The sequence below is a fragment of the Theropithecus gelada genome, chromosome 19 (genome assembly GCF_003255815.1).
Source record: "Theropithecus gelada isolate Dixy chromosome 19, Tgel_1.0, whole genome shotgun sequence".
NCBI classification, from domain to species: domain Eukaryota; kingdom Metazoa; phylum Chordata; class Mammalia; order Primates; family Cercopithecidae; genus Theropithecus; species Theropithecus gelada.
The window spans coordinates 26,681,475-26,708,575 of record NC_037687.1 but is presented as its reverse complement, the minus strand read 5'-3'; the positions used below and the strand labels follow the sequence as shown (position 1 = coordinate 26,708,575).

Below are 27,101 nucleotides of genomic sequence, written 5' to 3'. Positions count from 1 at the left end.
GCGCCTGTAGTCCCAGCTACTCGGGAGGCTGAGGCCGGAGAATGGCGTGAACCCGGGAGGCGGAGCTTGCAGTGAGCTGAGATCCGGCCACTGCACTCCAGCCTGGGCGACAGAGCGAGACTCCGTCTCAAAAAAAAAAATAAATAAATAAAAATAAAAATAATAATAATAAAAATAAAAATAAAAATATAAAAAATAAAATGCATCCCTATGGCTAATTTCTTTTTTTTTTTTTTTTAAGGCAGGGGCTCACGATGTTGCCCAGGCTGGTCTGCAACTCCTGGATTCAAGCAATCCTCCTGCCTCGTCCTCCCAAAGTGCTGAGAGTACAGCACTTTGGCCACCTATTGCTAATTTCATCTATCTTTTTTATTTTTATAAATGCAGGAATGAAAACATTTAAAATCACATATATGACTCAGGCGATATTTATATTGGATTGCTGTTTTTCTGGAATAAACGATGGTCTATAGCTTGTTTTTGTAGGGGCTTTAAGAGTGGTTTCTACCAGCCTGGCCAACATGGTGAAACCCCATCTCTACTAAAAATACAAAAATTAGCCAGGCATGGTGGCAGGTGCCTGTAATCCCAGCTACTCAGGAGGCTGAGGCAGGAGAATCACTTGAACCCGGGAGGTTGTGATTGCAGTGAGCCGACACTGTGCCACTGCACTCCAGCCTGGGAGACAGAGCGAGACTCCATCTCAAAAAAAAAAAGAGATGGTATAAAAGAAAAAAAATGGGCTGGGCACAGTGGCTCACGCCTGTAATACCAGCACTTTGGGAGGCCAAGGGGAGCAAATCACAGGGTTAGGAGTTCAAGACCAGCCTGACTAACACAGTGAAACCCCATCTCTACTAAAAATACAAAAATTAGATGGGCGTGGTGGCACGCGCCTGTAATCCCAGCTACTCAGGAAGCTGAGGCAGGAGAATCGCTTGAATCTGGGAGGTGAGGGTTGCAGTAAGCCAAGACTGTGCCACTGCACTCCATCCTCGGAGACAGATTGAGACTCCGTCTCAAAAAAAAGAAAAAAAAGTCCAGACACAGTGGCTCACACCGGCAATCTCAGTACTTTGGGAGGCTGAGACGGGAGGACTGCTTGAGCCCAAGAGTTCAAGACTAGCCAGGTCAACAGAATGAGACGCCAGTCTCTACTTAAGGAATAAAAAAATTTGCCAGGCATGGTGTTGTATGCCTGTAGTCCTAGTTACTCGGGAGGCTGAGGTGGGAGGATCACTTGAGCCCAGGAGTTTGAGGCTTCAGTGAGCCATGATCATGCCACTGTACACCAGCCCGGGTGACAGAGTGAGGCCCTGTCTCAAAAAAACAAAAAAATAATAATAATAAGTGTCAGAAATTTGAGTCAGTCGGGTTAAACCAAAGCTGGGGTCTTAACTATGCCAGCAGCCTGCCCTGTCTCCAGACCCACAAACGAGTCCCCAAGGTCTGTATGTTTGGCAAAGGCATGGGGTTTTGTCCCCCATTATAATGCACACTCAAGTTGTATTTTAAGCATCTGAGTCCTCACCTGGCCCCTTCCCCTGCCCCATGCCAGCTGGGAGGTGGTGTCAGATGGCCCTGGCTCCAATCCCAGGTTGGCACTGGCCAGCCGACTGACTCCCTTTCTCTGAATGTGAACTTCCCCATCTGTAAAATGGGGATGCTCAAGGTCCCTGCCCTAGGACCCTGTTCATTTGACCCAATGCTGGCTCAGCTGCGTTTGACTAGAACGTACATGGTGCCTGGCTGAGTCGGGGATAAGAATATGGGTTCTTGGCTGGGCGCAGTGGCTCACGCCTATAATCCCAGCGCTTTGGGAGGCTGAGGCGTGCAGATCACCTGAGGTCGGGAGGTCGAGAGTAGCCTGACCAACATGGAGAAACCCCATCTCCACTAAAAACACAAAATTAACCAGGCATGGTGAAGCATGCCTGTAATCCCAGCTACTCGGGAGGCTGAGGCAGGAGAATCGCTTGAACTCGGGAGGCGGAGGTTGCAGTGAGCCAAGACTGCACCATTGCACTCCAGCCTGGGCAACAAGAGTGAAACACTATCTCAAAAATAAATAAATAAATAAGAATATGGGTTCCTAAGGCCAGCAGGGCTGGGTGTGGATCCCGAGCTACAAAAGCCTGGGAAAGCTACTTTATCTCTCTGTGCCTCAGTTTCCTTCCCTAAAAAATGAAGATAATAGGCCAGGCACAGTGGCTCATTCCTGTAATCCCAGCACTTTGGGAGGCCGAGGTGGGCGGATCACCCGAGGTCATGAGTTTGGAGACCAGCCTGGCCAACATGGTGAAACCCCATCTCTACTAAAAATACAAAAATTAGCCAAGCGTGGTAGGGTCCTCTGTAGTCGCAGCTACTCGAGAGGCTGAGTTATGAGAAGCGCTTGAACTACGGAGGCAGAAGTTGCAGTGAGCCAAGATCATGTCACTGCACTCCAGCCTGGACAACAGAGGGAGACCCTGTCTCAAAAAAACGGGCATAGTAATCCGCAGTCGGAAGAACTTTTTACCTGTGTGAGCCTCAGTTTCCATCCCTGTAAAATGCTACTGTAGTCTCTATAATGAAGTTTATCTTTTTTATATAAAAAGATAAAACTTTGGCCGGGCGCGGTGGCTCAAGCCTGTAATCCCAGCACTTTGGGAGGCTGAGGCGGGTGGATCATGAGGTCAGGAGATAGAGACTATCCTGGCTAACATGGTGAAACCCCGTCTCTACTAAAAATACAAAAAACTAGCCGGGCGCGGTGGCGGGCGCCTGTAGTCTCAGCTACTTGGGAGGCTGAGGCGGGAGAATGGCGTGAACCCGGGAGGCGGAGCTTGCAGTGAGCCTAGATCACGCCACTGCACTCCAGCCTGGGAGCACAGCGAGACTCCGTCTCAAAAAAAAAAAAAAAGATAAAACTTGGAGATGGATGGTGGTGACGGTCATTCAACAATGTCAATATGGTTTTTTTCTTTATTTTTTTGAGACAGAGTTTTGCTCTTGTAGCCCAGGCTGGAGTGCAGTGGCTGGTCTCGAACTCCTGACCTCAGGTGATCTGCCCGCCTTGGCCTCCCAAAGTGCTGCAATTACAGGCATGAGCTACCGCACCTGGCCTATGATGTCAATTTTTTTTTTTTTTTTGAGACAGTCTTGCTCCCTTAGCAGACTGGAGTGCAGTGGCACGATCTCAGCTCACTGTAACCTCCAACTCCCAGGTTCAAGCGATTCTCCTGCCTCAGCCTCCCGAGTAGTTGGGATTACAGGGACCCGCCACTATGACTGGCTAATTTTATTTTATTTTATTTTATTTTTGAGACGGAGTCTCGCTCTGTCGCCCAGGCTGGAGTGCAGTGGCGCAATCTCGGCTCACTGCAAGCTCCACCTGCTGGGTTCACGCCATTCTCCTGCCTCAGCCTCCAGAGTAGCTGGGACTACAGGCGCCCACCACCAGGCCCGGCTAATTTCTTGTATTTTTAGTAGAGATGGGGTTTCACCACGTTAGCCAGGATAGTCTTGATCTCCTGACCTCATGATCCACCCACCTCAGCCTTCCAAAGTGCTGGGATTACAGACATGAGACTCCCAGCTAATTTTTATCTTTTTAGTAGAGACAGGGTTTCACCATGTTAGTCAGGATAGTCTCAATCTCTTGACCTCGTGTTCTGCCCGCCTCGGCCTTCCAAAGTGCTGGGATTACAGGCGTGAGACACCACGCCCAGCATGATGTCAATATCCTTAATGCCACCGAACCATACACTGAAAACTGGTTAAAATGACAAATTTCATGGTACGTATGTGACCATGATTTTAAAAACAAAGAAAGATAAAACGAAATTCTGACTGTGATGTTCCCAAAATCCTGTTCCTCAGAGGTAGTAGAGACAGGGTCTCGCTCTGCCACCGAGGCTGGAGTGCTGTGATGCAATCATAGATAGCTCACGGCAACCGCAAACTCCTGGGCTCAAGCAATCCTGCCATCTTAGCCTTTCACGTAGCTGAGACTACAGGCATGCACTACCATGCCTGGCTAATTTATTTATTGTTTTTGGTAGATGTGAGGTCTTGCTATTTGGCTAGCTGCTCTCAAGTGATCCTCTCACCTCAGCCTCTCAAAGTTCTGGGATTACAGGCGTGAGCCACCACTCCCAGCCTGCTCTATTATTTATTTTTCCCACAATGAAATACATTGAAATAACATAGGAAAAAATACATTTGAGTTTGCCTCAAAAAACACACTTAAGAAGAAAGTGTAAGGCCGGGCGCGGTGGCTCATGCCTGTAATCCCAGCACTTTGGGAGGCCGAGACGGGTGGATCACAAGGTAAGAAGTGGAAGAGCAGTTTGGCCAAGATGTTGAAACCCCTTCTCTACTAAAAATGCAAACATTAGCCAGGTGTGGTGGCACGTGCCAGTAATCCCAGCTACTCAGGAGGCTGAGGCAGGAGAATTGCTTGAACCCGGGCAGCAGAGGTTGCAGTGAGCCGAGATTGCACCAGTGCACTCTGGCCTGGGTGACAGAGCAAGACTCCATCTCAAAAAAAAAAAAAAAACGAACAAACAGAAAAGAAGAAAGTGTAATAATAGTTATTATCCTTATAATTAATTTTTCCCATAATTTCTCCATGTTACATCCAACATTAAATTAAAACGACATCCAGGACTAAATTATTATTATTATTATTATTTTCGAGATGGAGTCTTGCTTGGCGCCCAGGTTGGAATGCAGTGGCACAATCTCACTCCCTGCAACCTCCGCCCCACACTCCCCCGGCAGAGTTCAAGTGATCCTCCTTCCTCAGCCTCCCGAGTAGATGGGATTACAGGTACACCCCACCACGCCCAGCTAATTTTTTGTACTTTTAGTAAAGACGGGGTTTCACCATATTGGCCAGGCTGGTCTCAAACTCCTGACCTCAAGTGATCCACCTGCCTTGGCCTCCCAAAGTGCTGGGATTAGAGGTGTGAGCCACCACACCCGGCCAAGATTAAATTAAGTGTCATAGTATACATGAAGGGCCAAACAATAATCCTGTCTCATAATCAGTATAATCAATGACAATGACTGACATGGAGAATGGCCTTGGCTTCCATGCCACCATCAGGGCTGACCTCCTGAACACCTGCTCAGCCGCATGCCCTGCGCAGAGCACTCCATGGGCACCTGATAACACCTACCCCATCAAGTGCCTTGCAAGTTAATCCTCTGATCCAACTCTATTTGTCCAATGAACCCAGTACAGTAGAGGCCAGCAAACCTTATTCATGATGAGCCAGAGATATTTTTTGCCATTGAGGGCCAGCTAACTACCCAGCTCGCTGCCATATGCGAAAAACAGCCATAGACAACATGTAAATGAATGGGCATGGTTGTGTACCAATAAAACTTTATTTGCAAAAACAAGCAGTGGGCTGGATTTGGCCTGGGGCCACAGTTTTCCAACCCCTGCGGTAGACAAACTGGAAGCAGTGAACAGGCTGTTGGTCTGCACTTATGTATTTAACTATTTAAAGTAAGTATTGAAGATATGGCCAGCCGGGTGCAGTGGCTCACACCTATAATCCCAGCACTTTCGGAGGCCGAGCAGGTAGATCACCTGAGGTCAGGAGTTTGAGACCAGCCTGGCCAACACAGTGAAACCCCCGTTTCTACTAAAAACACAAAAATCAGCCAGACGTGGTGGCGTGCGCCTGTAGTCCCAGCTACTTGGGAGGCCAAGTCAAGAGAATCTCTTCAACCTGGGAGGCGGAGGTTGCAGTGAGCCGAGCAATAAGAGTGAAACTCCGTCTCAAAAAAAACAAAAAAGGGCCGGGCGCGGTGGCTCAAGCCTGTAATCCCAGCACTTTGGGAGGCCGAGACGGGTGGATCACGAGGTCAGGAGATCGAGACCATCCTGGCTAACACGGTGAAACCCCGTCTCCACTAAAAAAATACAAAAAACTAGCCGGGCGAAGTGGCGGCGCCTGTAGTCCCAGCTACTCGGGAGGCTGAGGCGGGAGAATGGCGTGAACCTGGGAGGCGGAGCTTGCAGTGAGCTGAGATCCGGCCACGGCACTCCAGCCTGGGCGACAGAGCAAGACTCCGTCTCAAAAAAAAAAAAAAAAAAAAAAAACAAAAAAGATATAGCCTGACACACAGTGAGCATTCCCAAATGATTCACTCTTTTCGTTTGAGAGAAAAGGTTTCAATATGTGGCTAGGCTGGTCTCAAACTTCCAAAGTGCTGAGATTACAGGTGTAAGCCGCCGCGTCCGGCCCAATTACATTTACGGGTTACCTGCAGGTAGTCTATGTCAGTGACTCATATTTCCACCATTGTGCCATAAATGGCAAAGTAGCCTGTCTCTCTGGCTTGTTCCATTAGACTAGAAGCTCCCTGAGGCCAGAGCCGCATCTGCTTATACAGTACTGGTCCTCTACCACCCACAGTAGGGTATCTGCATAAACATTCACAATCGCTTTACCTTATATGCAAGTAATGCATGTATAGACACATACAGGTTAACAATCGCTTTACCTTACATGTAAGTAATGCATGTATACACACAAACGCAAATAAAACCTCTGAGGCCCGCAGGTCCTCGACACCTCTATCAGCCCCATCGGACTGTGAATTCCAGGGCGGCCAGGCCATCACTGGATCTGCAGGTCCCAATACAAGCCTCTCATCCAGCAGGCGCTCAACAAAACAGGTGACCAAACCCATCAGGCCCAGGTTTTGGAGAAGGTTGGGACTCACCTTGAGGGAAGGGATGTCCTCGGCGCGGATGACGAACTCGTCCCGCTCCCGGAAGATGCCCTCTCCACCACTCTCGCCGGCCTCCTCGTCCGTCTCCCCACACACGGCCGCTGTCTCCTGCTTCTTGGCCAGATGCAGGGGCCGGGTGTCCGGCAGCTCAGGGTCTTCGGGGGACGGGGCGGCGGGCTCCTCAGGAGGGGCAGCGGGTGGGGCAGCGGCTGGTGGGGGTGGCGGTGGAGGCGAGGGCATAGCTGGTGGAGGTGGTGGCGGCAGCGGTGGTGGCGGTGGTGAGTTGGGCGTGGGGGCCACCAGCGGGGGCGGCGAGGGCAGGGCTGGCTGTGGCGGCGGAGGGGGTGGTGGAGGCTGAGGCTGAGGAGTCGGGGCAGGAGGTGGAGTGGGTGGGGGTTTCTCCTCCAGCAGTGGGGGCTCTGGGGGAGACAGGGACATCAGGCCTGGATGTTATTCATCATTCCTGGCACCTTTCCTCTTGTCCTTTAAACATCACTTTCTGTACCAAGAACCCCTCTGTCTGTAACTACCACTCAGCTCCCAGTGGCCCTTCTACCCTATCGGAGTCTCTACAGAGACCTACTCTGGCTCCTGTGGCTGTAAAGGAAACCTGTCTCCCATCCCTAATCCCCTTCTCAGTCCTGAAATGTCTCTTTGTGGTCTCAAAGCCCTTGTCTGGCTCTTAACTCCTCCTCCTGAATGACCCTCCCAACTCCTAAGTCAATCACCTCCCTAGCTCTACTTCCTCACCTTGTCTTCCTCCAAGGCCTCATCCTCCTCCCTCCAGGCCCATCTTTGTTCTTTCCTTGGCCTGCTCACTAGTGTGCAGACTGCTAACCCCTCCTCTGTCTGCCAGCTCCCTTCTTCAGGCCTTTTAAGAACCTCATAGGAGGCGGGCATGGTGGTTCACGCCTGTAATCCCACTACTTTCAGAAGCCAAGGCAGGCGGATCACTTGAGGTCAGGAGTTCGAGACCAGCCTGGCCAACATGGTAAAACCCTGTCTCTACCAAAAATATAAAAAATGAGCCATGTGTGGTGGCAGGTGCCTGTAATCTCAGCTACTCGGGAGGCTGAGGCAGGAGAACAGCTTGAACCCAGGAGGCGGAGGTTGCAGTGAGCCAAGATCGTGCCACTGTACTCCAGCCTGGTGGACAGAGTGAGACTCTGTCTTGAAAAACAAAACAAAACAAAAAAAAAACGGCTGGGCACAGTGGCTCACGCCTGTAATTCCAACACTTTGGGATGCTGAGGTGGGCAGATCACGAAGTAAGGAGTTCAAGACCAGCTTGGCCAACATAGTGAAACACCATCTCTACTAAAAATACAAAAAATTAGCTGGGCATGGTGGCACGCACCTGTAGTCCCAGCTACTTGGGAGGCTGAGGCAGGAGAATCACTTGAACCTGGAAGGCAGAGGTTGCGGTGAGCCAAGATTGTGCCACTAAACTCCAGCCCGGGTGACAGAGCGAGACTCTGGCTCACAAAAAAACAAAACAAAACAAAACAAAAACCTCACAGGGTCTTTTTGTTTTGTTTGGGGGGTTTTTTGTTTAAAAAGACCCTGTCTTAGGGTCTTGCTCTGTCACCCAGGCTGGAGTATAGTGGCTCAATCATGGTTCACCACAGTCTCAACCTCCTGGGCTCAAGTGATCCTCCTGTCTCAGCCTCCCAAAGTGTGCTAGGATTACAGGTGTTGCCCACTGTGCCCAGCCTGTCATGGTTTTTTTTTTTTTTTTTTTTTTTTTTAACACTCCCCTCTAACTCCCTGAAATCTCACCCGACCCATAAAACTGCTGCTTCTCCGTCCTTGTATCCTTGGCCATGGCCCTTCCAAGCCCTTCAAAGGCTCTCTCAGCCTGGCTGTTCTCTCCTGCAATGACCCTGTCAGCTTTGGCCTCACCCCTTCTTCTCACCTCCCCACTCCCCATTCCCCAACTTTCTATACCCCCCAAAAGCTCTCTCCATTTCCCAAGTCCCCTCTATGCCCTCCTGTAAGCTCCCATCTGTCATCTCCCAATGCCTCTGTTTCTGCCATTAACACCCCTTAAGCTGTGTCACAGCCAGAGCACAACCTAAACCCTTCCTGTGCCCCTAGTCTTGCCTTCCGCTGCCCACTCCCAAGACCCATCACCCTCCCCAAGTCTTTCTCTGCCCCCAGACATCTTTCTGTACCTTCACACGTGGCTGACTCAGAGCCCTCCTCAGTCCCCACACCTCCCACCATTCAGAACCTGAGTAGCTCCCCTCCTGTAACTCATCACCTGCCCTGTCTCCTTGCATTCTCCAGCATCTGCCTTGGGGCCCCTCCTAGTCCACTTAGCACCTCTGGGTGAATTAGAACAAGATACACACCTTCCTCAAAATGCCTATGTAATCAGGAAAGTCCCTTCATAAATATGCCAGCTTGTACCATCTACGTGAATGGTGTCTCTTAAACAGTGCGTAACCTGCACAACTGTATCTAGTGACCGTGACAACCTTTAAGCTCCACTCTACTCCCAGACCACGTTCCCAGAGCTCACCAGGAGTGCCACTGCCGTTGGCACTGGGGAGCCCCGGAAGAGGGGGTGGCCCTGGAACTGCAGCTGCGGGGGCCAAGGGCGGCCCATCTGGGGTGGAGGTGTCCTTTGGCCCAGCAAGGGGTGGGTCATCGAGGGCAGAGATGGCCGAGGAGATGCTCTCCTGCAGGTCTCGGTTCTTGGCGACAGAGTCTTCCTCGTCCGAGGAGAAGGAGGGCAGTGTCTCGAGGTTCCGCTTCAGCTCCTCATCCAGTCGCTTGCAGGGTGAAGGGCAGCCCAGCCCCAGCCCTTCACTCTCCGCAGCCTCCAGGGCGCCCCCAAGCCCGAAGGCTCCGGAAGGTGGGGGATGTGGCACAGCGGGGGTGGCAGGGGGCTGGGGCTGCAGGCCTCGGGCTGGCACAGAGGGTGGCACGCTCTTGGGAGGGCTGAGCGGAGGTGTCAGGCCCGCCTGGTAAAGTGGTGGGTGGCGCTTGCCTGACTTGAGGAAGTCCAAGAAGGAGGCCATGAAACCCGACTTCATCTCCGGCTGCTTCTCCTCCACCTCCTTGATCTTGGCCTCGATCTTCTCCCGAGTCAGGCTCGAGTCCAGGCTGTTGTGGTCAGTGCCTGATATGGCATCACCCGATGAGGCTCCCAGACCTTCGCCAGCCTTGGGCACAGACAGCTTGATCTAGACATGGGAGTGGCGGGCCGTTAGGGCCCAGGAGTCTGGGCCCCCAGTCCCATCCCCCCTCAGCCCCCAAAAATCCAAATTTATAGGTGCTCAGCCCGTGAATTTCTAGAATTCAAACCTGCAAACCCCTTGTCTTAGATTCTAGGAGGACAAGACTGGAGTTCCTCGCTCAGAAGACCAGGAACTTGGACTCACTGAGCTCTTCACTTACAGCCCAGTTCAGGTCCCCAGACCTGCTTCCCATGAAACCCAGGAACGTAGGATCCCTGAATGCCCATCATTTGGGATATAGAAGCTAAAAGCAGGCAATCCGGGTGAGGTGGCTCACGCCTATAATCCCAGCACCTCGGGAGGCTGAGGCAGGAGGATCACTTGAGGTCAGGAGTTTCAAACCAGCCTGGCCAACGTAGTAAAACCCCATCTCTACTAAAAAAAAAAAAAAAAATAGCCGAGTGTGATGGCGGGTGCCTGTAATCCCAGCTACTCAAGAGGTTGAGGCAGGAGAATCTCTTGAACCCAGGAGGTGGAGGTTACAGTGAGCCAAGATGATGCCACTGCACTGCAGCCTGGGTGACAGAAACTCTCTCAAGAAAAAAAAAAAAAAAAAAAAAAGGCTAAAAGCATAAGCCCCCAACCTCCTGCCTCTCCCTAAACCCATAATTTCCTTTATTTCTTGAGACAGGGTCTCACTCCAGGCCACAGTGCAGTGATGCAATCCTAGCTCACTGCAGCCTTGAACTCCAGGGCTCAAGAGATACTCCCACCTCAGCCTCTAAGTAGCTGAGACTATAGGTACACACAGCCACATCTGGCTAAATTTTTATGTTTTTAATAGAAACCAGGGTCTCACTACGTTGACCAGGCTGGTCTCGAACATCTGGCTTTAAGAGATCCTTCCGCCTCAGTCTCCTGAAGTGTTGGGATTACAAGCATGAACCACCATGGCCAGCCTAGATTCAGAATTTCAATTCTTAGGTCTGTCAGTGGGACCCTGATTCCTCACCTAACTTCCTCACAGATTTTAGGAATATAAACCTTATTATGCCCCTGCCCCAGAAATGCCAAGGTGCGGCTGTAAACCCTTCCTTCCTTTTAAGACTCAAACATCGGGCACAGCCCCTCCTCCCCTATCCCCTACAAGACCCCATCCCCCTCACCTTAAGTGGCTTCAGGGGCTCCAACCGGGTGCCCCCTGCCTCCTCAGCCTTTCGACCCCGGCCTCGGCCCCGGCCCCGGGGTTTCTTGGCGCCATCGGTGGGCGTGGAAGCCGAGGCGGGCCCCGCAGTGGTGGGGACCTCCAGAGGGCGGATCCGGGGCCTCCCCCGGGGCCGGGGCGGCCCATCACGCTTCGCCTTCGTGGGTTTGCGGCCACGGCGCCGGGGGCCATCTGGTCCCGGGTTGGGCGGGCAGAAGTCGATGTCCCCCAGTGGCGAGAGGGCCGGGCGGGAGCGGCAGCTGGAGACCAGGTCGGGCAGGCGCCGGGGGTTGAGGCGGATGTCGGCGGGCACATCAGCCTTGTCCTCGTCCGCCTCGAATTCGTACTCCTGGGCGTACAGCTTCTTAGGGGTCTGGAAGGGTGGGTCGCGGCGACGCAGCAGGTGGAAGGAGGATGTCTTGAGCAGCTTCTTTGGCTTGGTAGAGCAGAAGATGGGCGAGGTGAGGCCACCCTTGGGCTCGGAGGCCGGCGCGGGAGGCGGTGGTGGCGGAGGCGGGGGTGGTGGCGCCGCCTGGTGGGGGCCGCTCTGGATCAGGCCCAGTGGCTCGGCGTTGACCGTGGAGGGCAGTTCAGGGGGCTTGTTGGGGTCCAGGCCCAGGCCTGGTGTCTCAGGCCCGGCTCCCGACGCCCGGCCAGGACAGTAGGGCCCATAGGGATCATAGCCAGGGGGGCCCGGGGGTGGCCCAGCGCCCGCCTTGGGGTCCCCCTCGTCCTCGGGTGGCCCGGCCTTGCCGTAGTCATCTGCGGCCCCTCCACCGAACATCTCCTCCATGGTAGGGAAGAAGCTGCGCTCCTCGTCTTGGAGCAAGGAGTCAGGGAAGCAGATGGAGGTGAGCGGCACGAAGCGCGGCGCCTTGGTGCCTTGCGGGCTGGGGCTGCGGTAGGCACCTGCGGGATCCTTGCCCTCCGAGTTTGGCGGGCCTACGCCGGTGTCCCCAGGTGCCGGGGGCAGCGGCTCCAGGGCCCCGAGCAATTCCTGCATGGCGCCTGGCGGCTCCAGGCTCTCCTCGGGTCGCAGGCGGGGGCTGGGGGCCGCGGGCTCCAGGCCGTGGCTGCGGAGGTGGGCCTCAAGCTGCAGGGGCATGGGTGGTGGAGGCGGGGGTGGCGGTGGAGGTGGCTGGGGTGCCCCATCGCGGGTGGCTGGCTCAAGGAGGTGGACGCCGACTTTGGAGGCGCTGGGAGAGGGACTGGGGGCATGGCTGAGGACCGAGGGGAGCAGCTGGGGAGGAGGTGGAGGCAGCACCAGTGGGAGGTCAGGGCCCCCGGCCTCCAGAAGGAGGCCATGGGGAGTGGGCTGGGTGGACTGGGCCGTGGGAGGTGGGGGTGGTGGGCTCTTTTGCAAGAAGGCCCCCAGCTCCTTGGCACCTGCCCCGTAGTGGACAACGGAGGTGGCCAGCCCCTCAGGGGTCTCGCCACCCCGCTCTGGCCCTTTCTTCTTCTCCTTCAGCCTCCCCAGGCCCAGCTCCAGTGCCGCAGTGGCACCCTCATCCAGGCTGGCACTGGTGCGGATGACACTCTGCAGGTGGTACCTCTGGGGGTCTTCCTTGGCCAACTCGTAGGGTGTACCCGGCGGTCCCCCGGCCCCGCCACTCCCCCCAAGTCCCTTAGAGGCATCTGCTGCCCCGTCCTCGCCCACCAAGCCGTCTGCCCCTGAGGTCCGAGGAGGGCTGGGCGCCTGCAAGAGATGCTGGATGAGGAACTCCTCATCCTCCGTGCGCTCCGCAGGAGGCCCACCTGGGCCCGCCAGCAGCTCCGAGCCATCCCCCTTGCCCTTGTAGCCACCGGCTCCGGCTGCATAGCTGCCAGCTCCCGGAGGTGCCAGGAAAGGGGCTGAGGCCAAGACTGAGCTCAGGTATTTGCCAGGGGCTCCTGGAGAACCGACTCCAGGCGGGCGGCCTGTGGCAGGCGGTGACTGGAGCGGACGAATGATGTGAGATGGGCTGGCCTCACCACCACCTCCCAAGGAGCTGGGTCCCCAGCCACCCCCATGGCCCGAGAGCGCTGGGGAATGGCCGGTACTGTAGCTGAGCGAGGGGCTGGCTGTGGGCAGCCCCTGGGAGTGGGCGGCTGGCCCTGGGTATGGCTCGCCCTGCACCCCATACAACTGCCCCTGCAGCTGGTCCGGGGAGTAGCTCTGACATGTGGCCAGGCCAGGAGGAGGAGGGCCGCTGGGGGGCTGTGGAGGGCCCCCTGAGTAGCTGGGGCCTTTGCTCAAGTCCTGTGCCTGCCCCGCTCCAAATCCTTGCCCATAGGCCTGGGGTCCCAGAAGCCCTTGCGGCTGACCAGGGGAATAAGCCTGGCCCCCTGCCCCTGCAGCCCCAGAGGCCTTCCCAGTGGCATAGGCGGCTGCCGGTCCACCCAGGCTCTGGCATTTGGGGGTAGCGGTCGAACGGGGTGGGGGGGGCCTGGTGGCACCCCCGGCAGCTGCTCCATAACCACCTTTGCCCGTCTTATACCCAGGCGACTGAATGATGGGGCGGTAACCTCCGCCACCACCTCCGGCCCCACCGCCCCCCGCTGCCTCAGGGCCTGTGGCCCGGCCAGATGCCCCCGCCGTGGCTCCGCTGGGACCAGCCTTGCTAGGCTCCCCAGCACCCGGGGAGGGCTCCCCACCACCCAGGGGGCTGCAGGCCAGGTTGGCCCGGTGGCCCATGGAGGGGTAGCTGCCTCCACAGCTCAGATAGTGCTGGAGGGCATGGGCTGGTGGCGGGGGTGGTGGGGGCTGGGCACTGGCTGGCCGCTGGTAGTGCTTGATGACTGTGTCCTGGCGGGGCAGGGCCCGCTCAGGCGGCGGTGGGCCCGGGGCAGCACCCGAGAAGTTATAGAGCTGTGGGGAGGACTGCTCGGCAGCGGCGGCGGCAGCAGAAGAGGAAGCCAGCAGGTTGAACTGAGTTGGGAGGTGGCGAGGTGGTGGTGGTGGGTCTGGGGGGCCAGGGCGGTAAGGGGGGGTCTGGGCTGGACCGAGACCAGCTGGCCCCAAGACACCGCCTCCTGCCAAGCGCTCAAAGCCCAGTGAAGAGGGCACCGTGGGTGCCTGCGAGGGCTTCAGGTGCAGCACGTCATGAGGAGACAGGAGCCCATTAGCTGGAGGGCTGAATGGGGGGTCCTGGAGGCTGAGGGACGAGGGCACTGGGAAGGGGCGGCTGCCGAAGGAAGCCGGGTGTTGGTAAGCCGAGAGGGCAGAGGAGGACGGAAAGGTGCTGGAACCCGGCAGGGCGCCCGAGATGAAGAGCTCCGTGGGGCCTGGCGTGTGCATGGCTGGAGATGAGGAAGACCGCGGGTCAGAGCGGACAGCAAGCCAGCCCCACCCTGGCCCTGCAGGGCCGGCGCTGGGCTTACCGGTTTGCCAGGAAGGACTGCGGAACTGGGAGAGGAGAGAGGAGGCGGAGGGGCCAGGCTGGGGGCCCCGGGATTCCAGGGCTGAGATGAGGTTCATGACGGAGGCGTCGGGCCCTGCTGAGCCCGCGTGGTGGAGGCCAGTGTCGAAGAGTCCAGAAAGACCTGCCCGGGGACAGGGGGTATAGTCAGCCAGGTAGGGATGGGTAGGATAGGGTCAAGAGAGAAAGGGAAGAGGTCAAAAGCAAGTTGGATCAGGAAAAGGAGGGGATGGGAGAGAAAAGGGCAAATTCGAAGACAAGATGGACAGAAGCAAGCTCATGAGACAGGAATGAGGGGAGGGAAGGGGGAAAGGTGAGACAGTAAAGCAAGAGAAGGGGCAATCCAGTCATAAGGGCAGGGGCCCAGATAGGAAATGGTAGACAAAAGTGTGGAAAAATCTAGAAACGAAAGAGCCAGGGGCAAAAGAACAGAGTCCTCAGGAAGGCCAGGAGGGAGACCAAATGTGGGTATTTCCAGCAAGGAAGTGGAAAGGATGGTACAATGAAGTCTCAGAAAGACCAGAGAAGGAGTCAAAAGGGACTGAGCTCCATGGGAGGGTTCAGAAAAAAAGATGGGGAGGGAAAAAGGGAAGGAGCCAATCAGGAAGGTCAAAGGTCAAACTAGACAGCATCATGTCATTGCCAGTACCCCTAGGAAGGGGGAACCAATCAGAAACCTTGGAGGCAAAGGCAGGGGGTGGAATAAGGCAATGGGGCAAAATAAGATAAAAGAGGGCGGGCCAGATAATTGGGGCCAATCAGGAAGAAAGAGAATCAGGAAGACAGAATTCAGAGTTCCAAGGAGCCAAAAGAATAGGGCAAACCCAGAGGGAAAGAATTGGGGTGGGCTGGAGAGAGGCGGAAAAGCCTGGAAGAGAAGGTGGGATTTGGGGGCTGATGGGACAGGGCCAATTGGAGCGAAAGGGGCGGGGCGAGGCAGGGGCGGACGAATCCGGCGAGAAATGAAGCAAAGACCAGCAGCCTCAAAGGCAACCAATCAGAGGAGACACAGCAAGGGGCGGGCCACGGCACGGGTCACGGCCAATTAGGAGGGGCAGAACTTTCAACAGCCAATCAGCTGCCTCGGGGGGAGGGCCAGCCCAAAGCGGGGCGGGATGGGGGCCGTACCTGCCGGGTGGTGGTTGGTGGCATAGCTTTGCAGTGGGTGGGGGGCCGCGTAGGCCTGGCGGTGTAAGATGTCCGTCTCGGGGTGCGAGGTCCTGGAGCTGCCATAAACCAAGCTGGGGGAAAAGGAGAGAAGTCAGGGGGTTCTCCCAAGCTGCCTTCTGAGAAAGGAGCTCAGGAAACCCCCCAGGGAGTTGGGGGGACCCTTCCAGCTGATTGGGGTAGGGGGTGTTAGGCTAAGGAACCGTAGGCCTTTAAAGGGGAGAAGACAAGGGAATCGGGGTACCCAACTAAAGAGCCACAGAAATGGCCCCCACTCCAGAGCCCGAATAAAGAGAGCCCGGATAGTGTCACGTTTACAAACAGGCATGCTCAGAGACGAAACTAACACACAGAAGAGGGTCCAAGGCACAGGAAGTGTCTTGAGTTGCAAATGAGAGCCTTCCCCCGGTCGACCCCACCAACCCCCCACCCCAGGCCCCGTTCCGGCAACACTGGCCATGGGGCCAACGCCAAAGGTCCACATGGACGACTCCTCTTCCGTAGACACACGGGAACACAGAGGCCCTGAACTTCATGGGGTGGTGCAAAACAAGTTGGGAGCAGGAGGCAGATCGGTTCCCAAGCGGCAACGGTTGGGGGGGGTGGAGAGAAGAGGGAATAAGACCCGGGGAAAGTACCACGTACAAGTGTGGACAAGAACACCGTCCATCCCCGGGGGTTGAGGTTCAAATGCATGGGCCCGTGCAATGCCAGGTATGTGTGCAAATGGGTATCCAACTCACCCGTGGGGAAGAAAAGATATAGACGGAGGAATCCCACACCAAAAATCCTGACACAATTGGGGTTATGCCCTGCTGGGAAACTCAGGTGTGTTGGGGGGGAGGTGCTCGGGGGTAGGTGAAGTGTGAGGAAGCAGCAGGAAAGGGGCAGATTCACAGGTGAACACGCTGCCAGCCACGCACGCAGAGGGCCCACGCTCAGACACACAAACACACACCCGGGAAACATCCGACTCTTCCCATGCAACGGCCCCAGTCCATGGCCAGACTCAGGAGGGCAAACGCTCCACTCCTTGCCATCAACTAGGATTCTCTGCCTTTGGGGGTGGGGGCATTAAAGGGGGCGTGTCCCAGATGCTAGACACCCCCCTTACACACACAGAACCGCAGCTTAGGAAGGGGGCGGGGCCCCATGCCCACTCTGCGCGCGGAATTCTTGGGGGGGCGCCTAGTGGCGCGGCCTCGCACAGTCCCGGAACAATAGGACCTGAGGGGGGTTCGCGCCCCCCAGATCTGCGTTCTAATTCTTCTCTTCTTCCCACCTTTGCAAGAGCAGCGCCTGGGGCGCGGGGGGGAGGGGTCACCAAGCCGGGAATCCAAGGATGGGGGGAAGTCCAGGCCTTGCTTCGCCAGTCCCTCCCACCTTCCCAAGGCCTTCCCGTCCGAAATTGTTTTGCACCCCCATTTTCCCGCTGCAATTCTCCCTTTGCATGCCGGAGCTGGCTTTGGCGGAGTTTGCAATTTGCAAACTGGGGCGGCGGCGTTGTTACAAACCGAGGAAGGCCGCTCCCTTGCAAGCCGGAGGGGAGTTTGCGATGCACGCGTCGCCGGGCGGGCCCGGCCCGGCCCGCCTGGGCTCCCACCCCTTGGCCCCTTTCTCCAGGCCACCCTCAGCTCCTTACCTAGCTTTCGCTGACCTCTCGTAACTCCATCCCGCCCCGGCGCCGAGCGGGTCCCCGAAGCCGGCGCTGGGGTAGTTCCTGTCCATGAATTGGCCGCGGTGGAAATTGGGGGGAGGGGGAGGGAGGGAGGGAGGGAGGGGGCGCGCGCGCTCTCCTCCGCCGCCGCTCCCTCCGCTGCTGCTTTTTTTTCCCCCCCTTTCTCTCTCTCTTTTTTTCTTTGCAGCCGCCGAAGGCCCGGGAAGGCCCCGGGCGGGGGAGGGAGGGGGCAGGGGCGGAGGGGCGGGCAAGGGAGGGGGTGCAGTCGCTGAGCCAAGGAAGGGGGAAGGGGGGTTCCCCCTAGAGGAGGGAAGGGGGGGTGGAGGGACCCCGCTGTCTCCGCCTTTGCCCCGGCGCTTGCGAGAGAAAAAGGGGGGCGCGCGCTCGGGAGGGGGCGTCCCGGGCGGCCCCGGGGTGGGTGCAGGCGCTGGGTGCTCGCTCTCTCGCCGCCGCCGCCGCCGCCTCCTCCTCCTCTGCGCTCACGGTGCAGCCATCTTTGCACAAGGCGGCTGGGGGAGGGGGGAGGGGAAGGGGGGGCGGGCGGCGGGGTGTCTGGCTGCGCTCCGCTTCCTCCCACAATCCCGTGCAAATGCAAAAAAAAAAAAAAAAAAAAGGGAGAGTGAGAGAGACTGAGCGCAAGCAGGGCCTGGGGGTGTAGGGCGCGTTTGCACAGAAAACCAGTTCCGATGCGCCCGGGATCGCGGTTTATTATTATTATTATTATTATTATTATTTGCATTATTTCTGCTTTTTTTGGTCTCCTTTCCGAAGGGTTTTTATTTAGGGGAAGAGCTCAACTCCAGCTCCCTGGGTGCAATGCGAGCCTGCCCGCACCGAGCACGCTTGCAAATATGCCCCCCGCCCTTTCCCTGGGTTACGAAGTGCCTCTGTACCGCACAGGGAATGCACGAAGACACGCGTGTGCACAGGCGGGGCTGTGCGTGTGCGTACCCTGTGGCACTGGAGGGGACTGTCAGGTCGTATCTGCCCATACACAAGACGGCACAGCCGGGACTGGGCTCCTGGGTCCGAATTTTCCCCGCGCGTCTGCCTACCACGGGGGCGGAACTGACCACACGGGCCCTCACGGTCAGGAGAGTGTGGGGGCCCGTGAGGGGCCAGGACACGGGAACACGTTGCCGAGAACATGTGTATATCCATACGCGGCGGAAACGCGTGTGCCAGGGCAGGCCTCGGGCCGGGCGACCCCTACTCCCACCATCCCCGCCCCCCAAAGTCCAGCTTCTGCGTCTACGAGGCCTAGGGGCTTCCGGAATCCGGTGTGAATCAGGGGCACGGTTCGGAGAGCCGGGTCTCGAAAGCAGCTCTTCAGTGAGGCCTCCTGAGGCTGCAAGAGAAGAGGCACACTAGGGAGTCAAAGCTCCTGTGTTTTTTTCCCCTCAGCCAGGACCACTCCGACCGCCCTTGGCGTCTCAGCCAATCCCGGACCCTCTGGGCACAGGCCCCACCCTCTTATACGCCTCCGCACATACAACGCTGGGCCACGCCCCTAGACCATTGCATGGGGCCCCGCCCCCGCACTCCAAGCCCCGCCCTAGGTAATAAGGCCCAAATTCCAAGTCCCGCCCCTGAGCCCAGGTTCGTCCTCCAACGTGCCCACCCCTCTGCGCCCCGCCCCCGGGCAGAAGCCACGCCCCATACCTGGTGTAGGGGGGTGGAGGTGCGTCGTGTACCCCAGAGGCTGCCAGCGCCTGCTCATAGGTGGGGAGGCCAGGGGGTTGGGGTGGGGGTGGAGGCAGGGGCGTCGGTGGGCCCAGAGGGCTCAAAGGACTCAGAGGGCTGATAAGCCCGGCCCTGGGGACAGCAAAGGTACAGTTAGCAGAGGAACTTACAGGATACCTAGACTAAGGCGGAAGAGAGGGGATCTAGGAGATGGAGATTCAGGGTGACACTGGGACAGAGCTGGAAGGGAGGTGGACCTCAGAAAAGGAGGGTCACCTTCAGCCTAGCCTTACACACAGAAAAGTGCCTCAAATGACAGTCAGCTACACACAGGCAGACACAGAAATCAGCAACCACAGAGACACACTCTTATTCAGACACACCCATGTGCACCAGATACAGGCAGAGCAATAGAGAAAAAGACAGCCCTGCCGGATGCACGGCACACACCTGTAGTTCTAGATCCTCAGGAGGCTGAGGTGGGAGGATTTTTTGAGCCCAGGAAATTGAGGCTGCAGTGAGCTGTGAACGGGCCACTGCACTCCAGCCTGGGCAACACAGTAAGACTTTGTCTCTTAAAAAAAAAAAAAAAAGGCCGGGCGCGGTGGCTCACGCCTGTAATCCCAGCACTTTGGGAGGCCGAGGCGGGCGGATCACAAGGTCAGGAGATCGAGACCACGGTGAAACCTCGTCTCTACTAAAAATACAAAAAATTAGCCGGGCGCGGTTGTGGGCGCCTGTAGTCCCAGCTACTTGGGAGGCTGAGGCAGGAGAATGGCGGGAACCCGGGAGGCGGAGCTTGCAGTGAGCTGAGATCCGGCCACNGCCAGGCGTGGTGGCTCACACCTGTAATCCCAGCACTTTGGGAGGCAGAGGCAGGCAGATCACCTGAGGTCAGGAGTTCAAGACCAGCCTGACCAACATGGAGAAACCCCGTCTCTACTAAAAATACAAAATTAGCAGGACATGGTGGCGTGCGCCTATAATCCCAGCTACTCGGGAAGCTGAGGGAGGAGAATCACTTGAACCCAGGAGGCAGAGGTTGCAGTGAGCCAAGATCACACTATGCACTCTAGCCTGGGCAACGAGAGTAAAACTCCGTCTCAAAAAAAAAAAAAAGCCCTGCAGAGAGGCAGGCCAACACACACCAAACAGACAGAACTCAGCCCATCTGTATAGACAGGAACACAACATAGATGCACTCCTCACCAATTTCCCACACCCACTCAGGTGCTGCACCTGTCACCACTGAAACTGACATAGCACAGACACCCAAACACCACAGGCTGCACCGTCGCAGCCTCACCAGATACAATATCCAGAGTGGTAATCCCATGGATACTGGTAATCCCAGTACCACAAAGACAGGCCGGCAGCAAAAGTGGTCAGAGCTCCTACTGTGGGCCAGGTACTGAGGATCTAGACAGACAGAGCAACAGACACCAAAACCAGACACAAGCCAGCTCACAGATTCACTCTCCAAATGACAGTGTCCTCAGGTCTTTCATCAGTGCCCATCTGCCCCCAATCCTTAGCACATCCCTTTAGGTCAACATTTCCTCCCTCCCCTTGCTCTCCACCACCACCGCCTCCTCACTGAATCCCCCTTACTCTTGGGGACAGGGCTGCTGGCCTCGGCGGCGTCGCCAGTGCAGATACCAAAAGGCTCCCAGGCCGGCCAGGACAATGAGAAGGACACCACACGTCAGTCCCACAGCCAGGCCTGCCACATCCACTCGTCCACGCCCTGCAGGGAAGCAGGGAAGGGGAGCCACTGTTTCGGGGACTGCCACCCACCCTAATCAAAATTCCTTCCCACTGAGGGAAGAGAACAGACCCTGAAGCAGGCAGAGCTGGGGTCCCTTCCTAGCCCTGTGACCTCAGGCAATTCACCTCATTCCTTTCTCTGACCCTCCACTGTGGGTTCTGTAAAATGGGAACCATAACCCCTACCCCACTGTGAAAACTTAATGAGATCAGGCTGGATACGTGACTGATTACAGGCTGGATACAGTGGCTCACGCTTGTAATCCCAGCACTAGGGAGGCCAAGGCAGGTAGATCACTTGAGGCCAGGAGCTCAAGATCAGCCTGGCCAATATGGTGAAACCCTGTCTCTACTAAAAATACAACAAATTAGCCAGGCGTGGTGGTATGTGCCTGTAATCCCAGCTACTTGGGAGGCTGACACAGGAGAATCGCTTGAACCCAGGAGGCGGAGGTTTTAGTGAGCTGAGATCGAGCCATTGCTCTCCAGCTGAGGCAACAAGAGCAAGACTTCCTCTCAAAAAATAAAAAAACCACCACCACCACCAAAAAAACAAAACTATGTCCTGGCCAGGTGTGGTGGCTCATGCCTATAATCCCAGAACTTTGGGAGGCTGAGGCATGGAGATCACACAAGGTCAGGAGTTTGAGACCAGCCTGGCCAACATGGTGAAATCCCATCTCTACAAAAAATACAAAATTAGCCAGGCGCAGTGGCTCACACCTGTAATCCCAGCACTTTGGGAGGCCAAGGTGGCTGGATCACCTGAGGTCAGGAGTTCGAGACCAGCCTGACCAACATGGAGAAACCCTGTCTCTACTAAAAATACAAAATTAGCCAGGCGTGGTGGCGCATGCCTATAATTCCAGCTACTTGGGAGGCTAAGGCAGGAGAATCGCTTGAACCCATGAGGTGGAGGTTGCGGTGAGCCCAGATTGCGCCATGGCACTCCAGCCTGGGCAACAAGAGCAAAACTCCGTCTCAAAAAAAAAAAAAAAAGAAATTAACCAGGCTTGGTGGTGCTTGCCTGTAGTCCCAGCTACTCAGAAGGATGAGGCAGGAGGATTGCTTGAGCCGGGGAGATTGTGCCACTGCCCTCTAGCCTGGATGACAGAGAGAGACTCTGTCCCCCTCAAAAAAAAAAAAAAAAAAAAGTCACATGCACTACTTGGGATATGCTTTTAAAATTATTCATGGTAGCCAGGCACAGTGGCTCACACTTGTGATCTCAGAACTTTGGGAGGCTAAGGCAGGAAGATCACTTGAGCCCAGCCTGGGCAACATAGGGAGGCTCTACAAAAAAAAAAAAAAAAATTTTTTTGCATGGAGTGCAGTGGAGCAATCGCAGCTCACTGCCACTTGACGTCCAGGGCTCAGGTGATCCTCCTACCTCTGCCTCCTGAGTAGCTGGGACCACAGGTGTGCGTCACCATGCCTGGCTAATTTTGTGTTTTGCAATTTTTTGTATTTTTTGCCCAGGTTGGTCTCAAATTCCTCAAGCAATCCACCAATCTCTACCTCCCAAAGTTCTGGGATTCCAGGCATGAGCCACCACTGAGCCTGGGGAAAAAATGGTTGTTTTTTTTTTTTTTTTTTTTTGGGAGGGAGTCTCGCTCTGTTGCCCAGGCTGGAGTGCAGTGGCCGGATCTCAGCTCACTGCAAGCTCCGCCTCCCGGGTTCACGCCATTCTCCTGCCTCAGCCTCCCGAGTAGCTGGGACTACAGGCGCCTGCCACCTCGCCCGGCTAGTTTTTTGTATTTTTAGTAGAGACGGGGTTTCACCATGTTGGCCAGGATGGTCTTGATCTCTTGACCTTGTGATCCGCCCGCCTCGGCCTCCCAAAGTGCTGGGATTACAGGCGTGAGTCACCTTGCCCGGCTGGAAAAAATGTTTTTAATAGCTGGGTGTGGTGCTACAGGTACCTGTAGTCCCAGCTACCTGGGAGGCTGAGGAAGAAGGGTCACTTGACCCCAGGAGGTCGAGGCTACAGTGAGCCAGGATCACTCCAGTATACTCCAGCCTGGGTGACTGGACCCTGTCTCTAAAAGAAAAAAGAAAATGGCCAGGCTCGGTGGCTCACACCTGTAATCCCAGAACTTTGGAGGCCAAGGCAGGAAGATGACTGGAGCCTAGGAGGTAGAGAGCAGCGTAGACAACACAGTGAGACCCCATCTTTACATAAAAAATTTTTTTAATTAACTGGGCATGGTAGGGCATGCCTGTAATCCCAGCTACTCAGGAGGCTTAGGTGGGAGGATCACTTGAGCATAGGAGGTTGAGGCTGCAGTGAGTCGCGATTGTGGCACTGCTCTCCAGCCTGGGCGACAGAGCAACCCCATTTCTTTTTTTTTTTTTTTTTGGAGATGGAGTCTCACTCTGTTACCCAGGCTGGAGTGATCTCGGCTCACTGCAACCTCCGCTTCCCAGGTTCAAGCGATTCTGGTGCCTTAGGCTCCCAAATAGCTGGGATTACAGGCGTGCGCCACCATGCCCAGCTAATTTTTGTATTTTTAGTAGAGATGGGGTTTCACCATATTGGTCAGGCTGGTTTTAAACTCCTGACCTCATGATCCACCAGCCTCAGCCTCCCAAAATGCTGGGATTACAGGCGTGAGCCATCATGCCCTGCCCGACCCCGTTTCAAAAAAACAAAAAACAAATGGAGGAATTTAGGGACCCCCTTCTCCCCGCCAATGTAACTAAGAATCTAGAATTCATGTTTGACATGTTACTAAGGTGCAGCCCTGTTTGCAATCCAAGGCCTCGAGTCTAAGGACAAGGGAGTATAGGGAGTCGTTGGGCTTGGGGAGGTCTTGCTAGCTCTTGCTGCTGGGGAAACTTCCATGGGCACTAGATAGGTGGGCTTTCCTCCAAAGGTAAACCCCAAACTTTCTTGTTTGTTTTTGAGATGGAGTTTCCCTCTTGTTGCCCAGGTTGGAGTGCAATGGTATGATCTTGGCTCACTGCAACCTCCACCTCCTGGGTTTGAACGATTCTCCGGCCTCAGCCTCCCAACTAGCTGGGATTACAGGTGTGCGCCACCACGCCCAGCTAATTTTTGTATCTTTAGTAGAGACCAGGGTTCACCATGTTGACCAGGCTGGTCTCGAACTCCTGACCTCAGGTGATCCGCTCGCCTCGGCCTCCCAAAGTGCTTGGATTACAGGCGTGAGCCACCGCACCCTGCTGTATGTTTGTTTTTGAGACATCGCCCAGGCTGGAGTGCAATGGTGTGATCTCTGCTCACTGCAACCTCTGCCTCCCAGCTGCAGTGATTCTTGTGCCTCAGCCTCTTGAGTAGGTGGGATTACAGGCACACATCACCACGCCCGGCTAATTTTTGTATTTTTAGTAGAGATGGGGTTTCACCACGCTGGCCAGGCTGATCTTGAACTGCTGACTTCAGGTGATCTGCTCGCCTTGGCCTCCCAAAGTGCTGAGATTACAGGCATGAGCCACCACATCTGACCACAGTAAACCCCCAGACTTTTGAGCCCCTTTAGCAAAAAGCACAAGTGCAGCTTCAGAAGGCAGGTCCTCCTGATGTGGGCACCTTCAGGTGGATTCAAGGAGCCACTATGCCTCGCTAGGCCTGTAGGGAAATTACCTCCCCTAGCAACCAGGCTCCAGTGTGAGACTCCAGCCCAGACCTAGGGCCTGTTGCTAAGGTGCATCTACCCCTAGCAACCGGGCCACAAGTGGGTGGGGCATCGGGGGCCCGGAGGGTGGTCCTCCAGTGGGCAGAAGGCCTTGGGTCCTGGAGCCTGGCTAGGTGTGGTTGCTAGGGAGAAGGCCTCCTTAGCAACCAGGCAGCTGCTGGGATGGGGCTGTGGGGGAGGGGAAATCAGCCAGGTACTGCTTCAGGCTTCTTCATCTGGTCTGGCCTGGCCAGGCCCTGTTGCTAAGGAGCAGCCCCCCTTAGCAACAAGGCTGGCAACAAGATGGGGCCTCAGAACTCAGAGGAGGGGTTGTTGGGGGCAAAATGGGCAGATGAGGATGGGCAGGCTTCCTCCCTTGGTCACGTTGCTAGAGGGCAGCGTCCCCCGCAATCAGGATGCTGGAGGGGTTGGTGTTTCCATTTACTCTGGACACCAGCGAAGGGTTCAGGTGGGCCTTCCCCTCTCAGCTTAAGGCCTGACAGGCCCTACAGCTCTAGCCTTTCCCTCCACTGACACTTCCCTTCCTAGGGACCCAGGACCTGCATCCAATAAGATGTGGTGGGGCCTGGCACCTATAGTCTCAACAGTCTGGGACACTGAAGCAGGAGGATTGCTTGAGGCCAGGCATTCAAGACCAGCCTGGGTGACATGGTGAGACCCCGTCTGTACAAAAACTACAAAAATTATCATGGTAGTATGGGCCTGGAGTCCCAATTACTCAGGAGGCTGAGGTGGGAAGATCACTTGAGCCTGGGAGGTTGAGGTTGCAGTGGGCCAAGATTGTACCACAGCCCTCCAGCCTGGGCGACACGGCGAGACCCTGTCTCAAAAACAAATAATTAAAAATAAAATAATCATAAGGTGTGGGGGGCTCCTCAGGCAAGCCGGGGTCTTAAGCAGGGGAACTCCTTTAGCAGCCAGCTTCAGAGAGCACAGAATTGGGGGGCAGACGATTCTTGTACCTAATTTGGGGTGGAGGATGTTGGTTTGGCCTCCCTGGGAAGGGATCCCTTAGCTGCACAGAACAAGACGGCTTCAGCCCCTCACTCACCTCCTTTGCCATTGTAGATGTAGTTCTCCCAAAAGCGCTCCTTGAGGGGGGAGGAGTAGAAAAGAAGGGGGAAAAGCAGCAATTCAGCTGGTAGGTTCACACCCCCAAACTAGCCCATCCTGACTTCTGAGACACCAGGGAGGAGGGAGCTGAAGGCCAGAACCTCCCCCTGCAGCCTCCCCACAGGTATAGAGAAGAGAGAGGCCCTCCCCCTGCAACCTCCCCACAGGTATAGAGAAGACAGAGGGCCCGAAACTCCAGGGTCTTGAGGACCTCACCGTGAGAGTGTTGTCCTCAAAATACTCCCTGGCCTCTTCCCAGGAACACTTCTCTTCATGACACTCCCGTTCCAGGTTCCCTGGTGTGAACAGCTCCAGGTCCCAGTGGTTGGCTCTTGGAATCCGGATATGGCTACTCAGGAAGCTCTGGGCCTCTGGCGGAGCGAGGAAGACTTCTGGACCCAAAGACATGAGGGACAGAAAAATGGAGGGTCCCTAGGGCTGAAGTCATAGGGGGATGGAAAGCAGTGGGGTCCCGGAGGAAGGAGCAGGAGCTGGGAATTCAGACTCTTGGGTCTGAAGGAGGAAGGGGCTGGGTCCTGGAAGAGGAGGGACTAGAGACATTCCTGAGCCAGGGGGAGGCCAATGCCAAGTATCTGGACGCCATTTCCCCCAAACACTCACCTTGGTCTGTCTCCCCACTGGGTGAAGTGTCCAGGCAGGTGGTTAATGCCATGTATAGCAGCAGCAGAGAGGGGTGGCCCCTCATATTTTCCAGACACCTAGAACCAGGTGTGTTACAGCTGACAAGGGCCTCAGTCCCTGGGTAATAAGGCAGTGCTCTATCGACTGACCTCTGTGGTCCACGAATGATAATAATAGCAGACACTTACACAGCCTGTATTCTCTGCCAGATATTGTTTTTTTTTTGTTTTTTTTTTTTTGAGATGGAGTCTCGCGCTGTCGCCCAGGCTGGAGTGCAGTGGCACGATCTCAGCTCACTGCAAGCTCCGCCTCCCGGGTTCATGCCATTCTCCTGCCTCAGCCTCCTGAGTAGCTGGGACTACAGGCACCTGCCACCACACCCGGCTAATTTTTTTTGTATTTTTAGTAGAGACGGGGTTTCACTGTGTTCTCCAGGATGGTCTCAATCTCCTGATCTCGTGATCCACCCGCCTCGGCCTTCCCAAGTGAATTTTCATATTTTTCGTAGAGATGAGGTTTTACCATGTTAGCCAGGCCAGTCTTGAACTCCTGACCTCAAGTGATCCGCCCACCTCAGCCTCCCAAAGTTCTGGGATTACAGGCATGAGCCACTATGCTCCGCCTCAACTCATTTGACTTTTCACAGGAGTCATACAAAAATTAGCCGGGTGCGGTGCTGGGCGCCTGTAATCCCAACTACTTGGGAGGCTGAGGCAGAAGAATCGCTTGAACCTGGGAGGCGGAGGTTGCAGTGAGCAGAGATCGTGCCACTGCACTCCAGCCTGGGTGACTGAGTGAGATTCCATGTCAAAAACAAAACAAAACAAAACTTTGCACAGGAGTCCTTTTTTTTTTTTTTTTTTTTTA

The 27,101-nt window shown here is 55.7% G+C and overlaps 2 protein-coding genes across 4 annotated transcripts in view; both read right to left on the bottom strand.

Annotated features, from left to right (window-relative positions):
- Positions 1–17,524, bottom strand: part of PRR12 (proline rich 12) — a 37,938-nt gene extending 20,414 nt beyond the window's left edge. Inside the window, exons 1-6 of the mRNA XM_025365872.1 lie at positions 17,335–17,524; positions 15,654–15,766; positions 14,488–14,649; positions 11,090–14,406; positions 9,263–9,929; positions 6,730–7,157 (exon numbers count right to left, since the gene is read on the bottom strand). Of these exons, the coding sequence (XP_025221657.1) occupies positions 6,730–7,157; positions 9,263–9,929; positions 11,090–14,406; positions 14,488–14,649; positions 15,654–15,766; positions 17,335–17,420 (4,773 nt within the window). The 5' untranslated portion in view covers positions 17,421–17,524. The remainder of the gene's footprint in view (positions 1–6,729; positions 7,158–9,262; positions 9,930–11,089; positions 14,407–14,487; positions 14,650–15,653; positions 15,767–17,334) is intronic.
- A 533-nt stretch (positions 17,525–18,057) lies between these two features.
- PRRG2 (proline rich and Gla domain 2) overlaps positions 18,058–27,101 on the bottom strand; it is a 10,210-nt gene continuing 1,166 nt past the window's right edge. Inside the window, exons 2-7 of one of the 3 annotated variants that reach the window (XM_025367940.1) lie at positions 26,214–26,311; positions 25,809–25,984; positions 25,531–25,570; positions 20,665–20,800; positions 19,033–19,185; positions 18,058–18,718 (exon numbers count right to left, since the gene is read on the bottom strand). In XM_025367940.1, the coding sequence (XP_025223725.1) occupies positions 18,700–18,718; positions 19,033–19,185; positions 20,665–20,800; positions 25,531–25,570; positions 25,809–25,984; positions 26,214–26,298 (609 nt within the window). In that variant the 5' untranslated portion in view covers positions 26,299–26,311 and the 3' untranslated portion in view covers positions 18,058–18,699. Of the gene's footprint in view, positions 18,719–19,032; positions 19,186–20,664; positions 20,801–25,530; positions 25,571–25,808; positions 26,144–26,213; positions 26,312–27,101 lie in introns of all 3 variants that reach the window. The other 2 variants (XM_025367941.1, XM_025367939.1) reach the window with 2 other exon arrangements.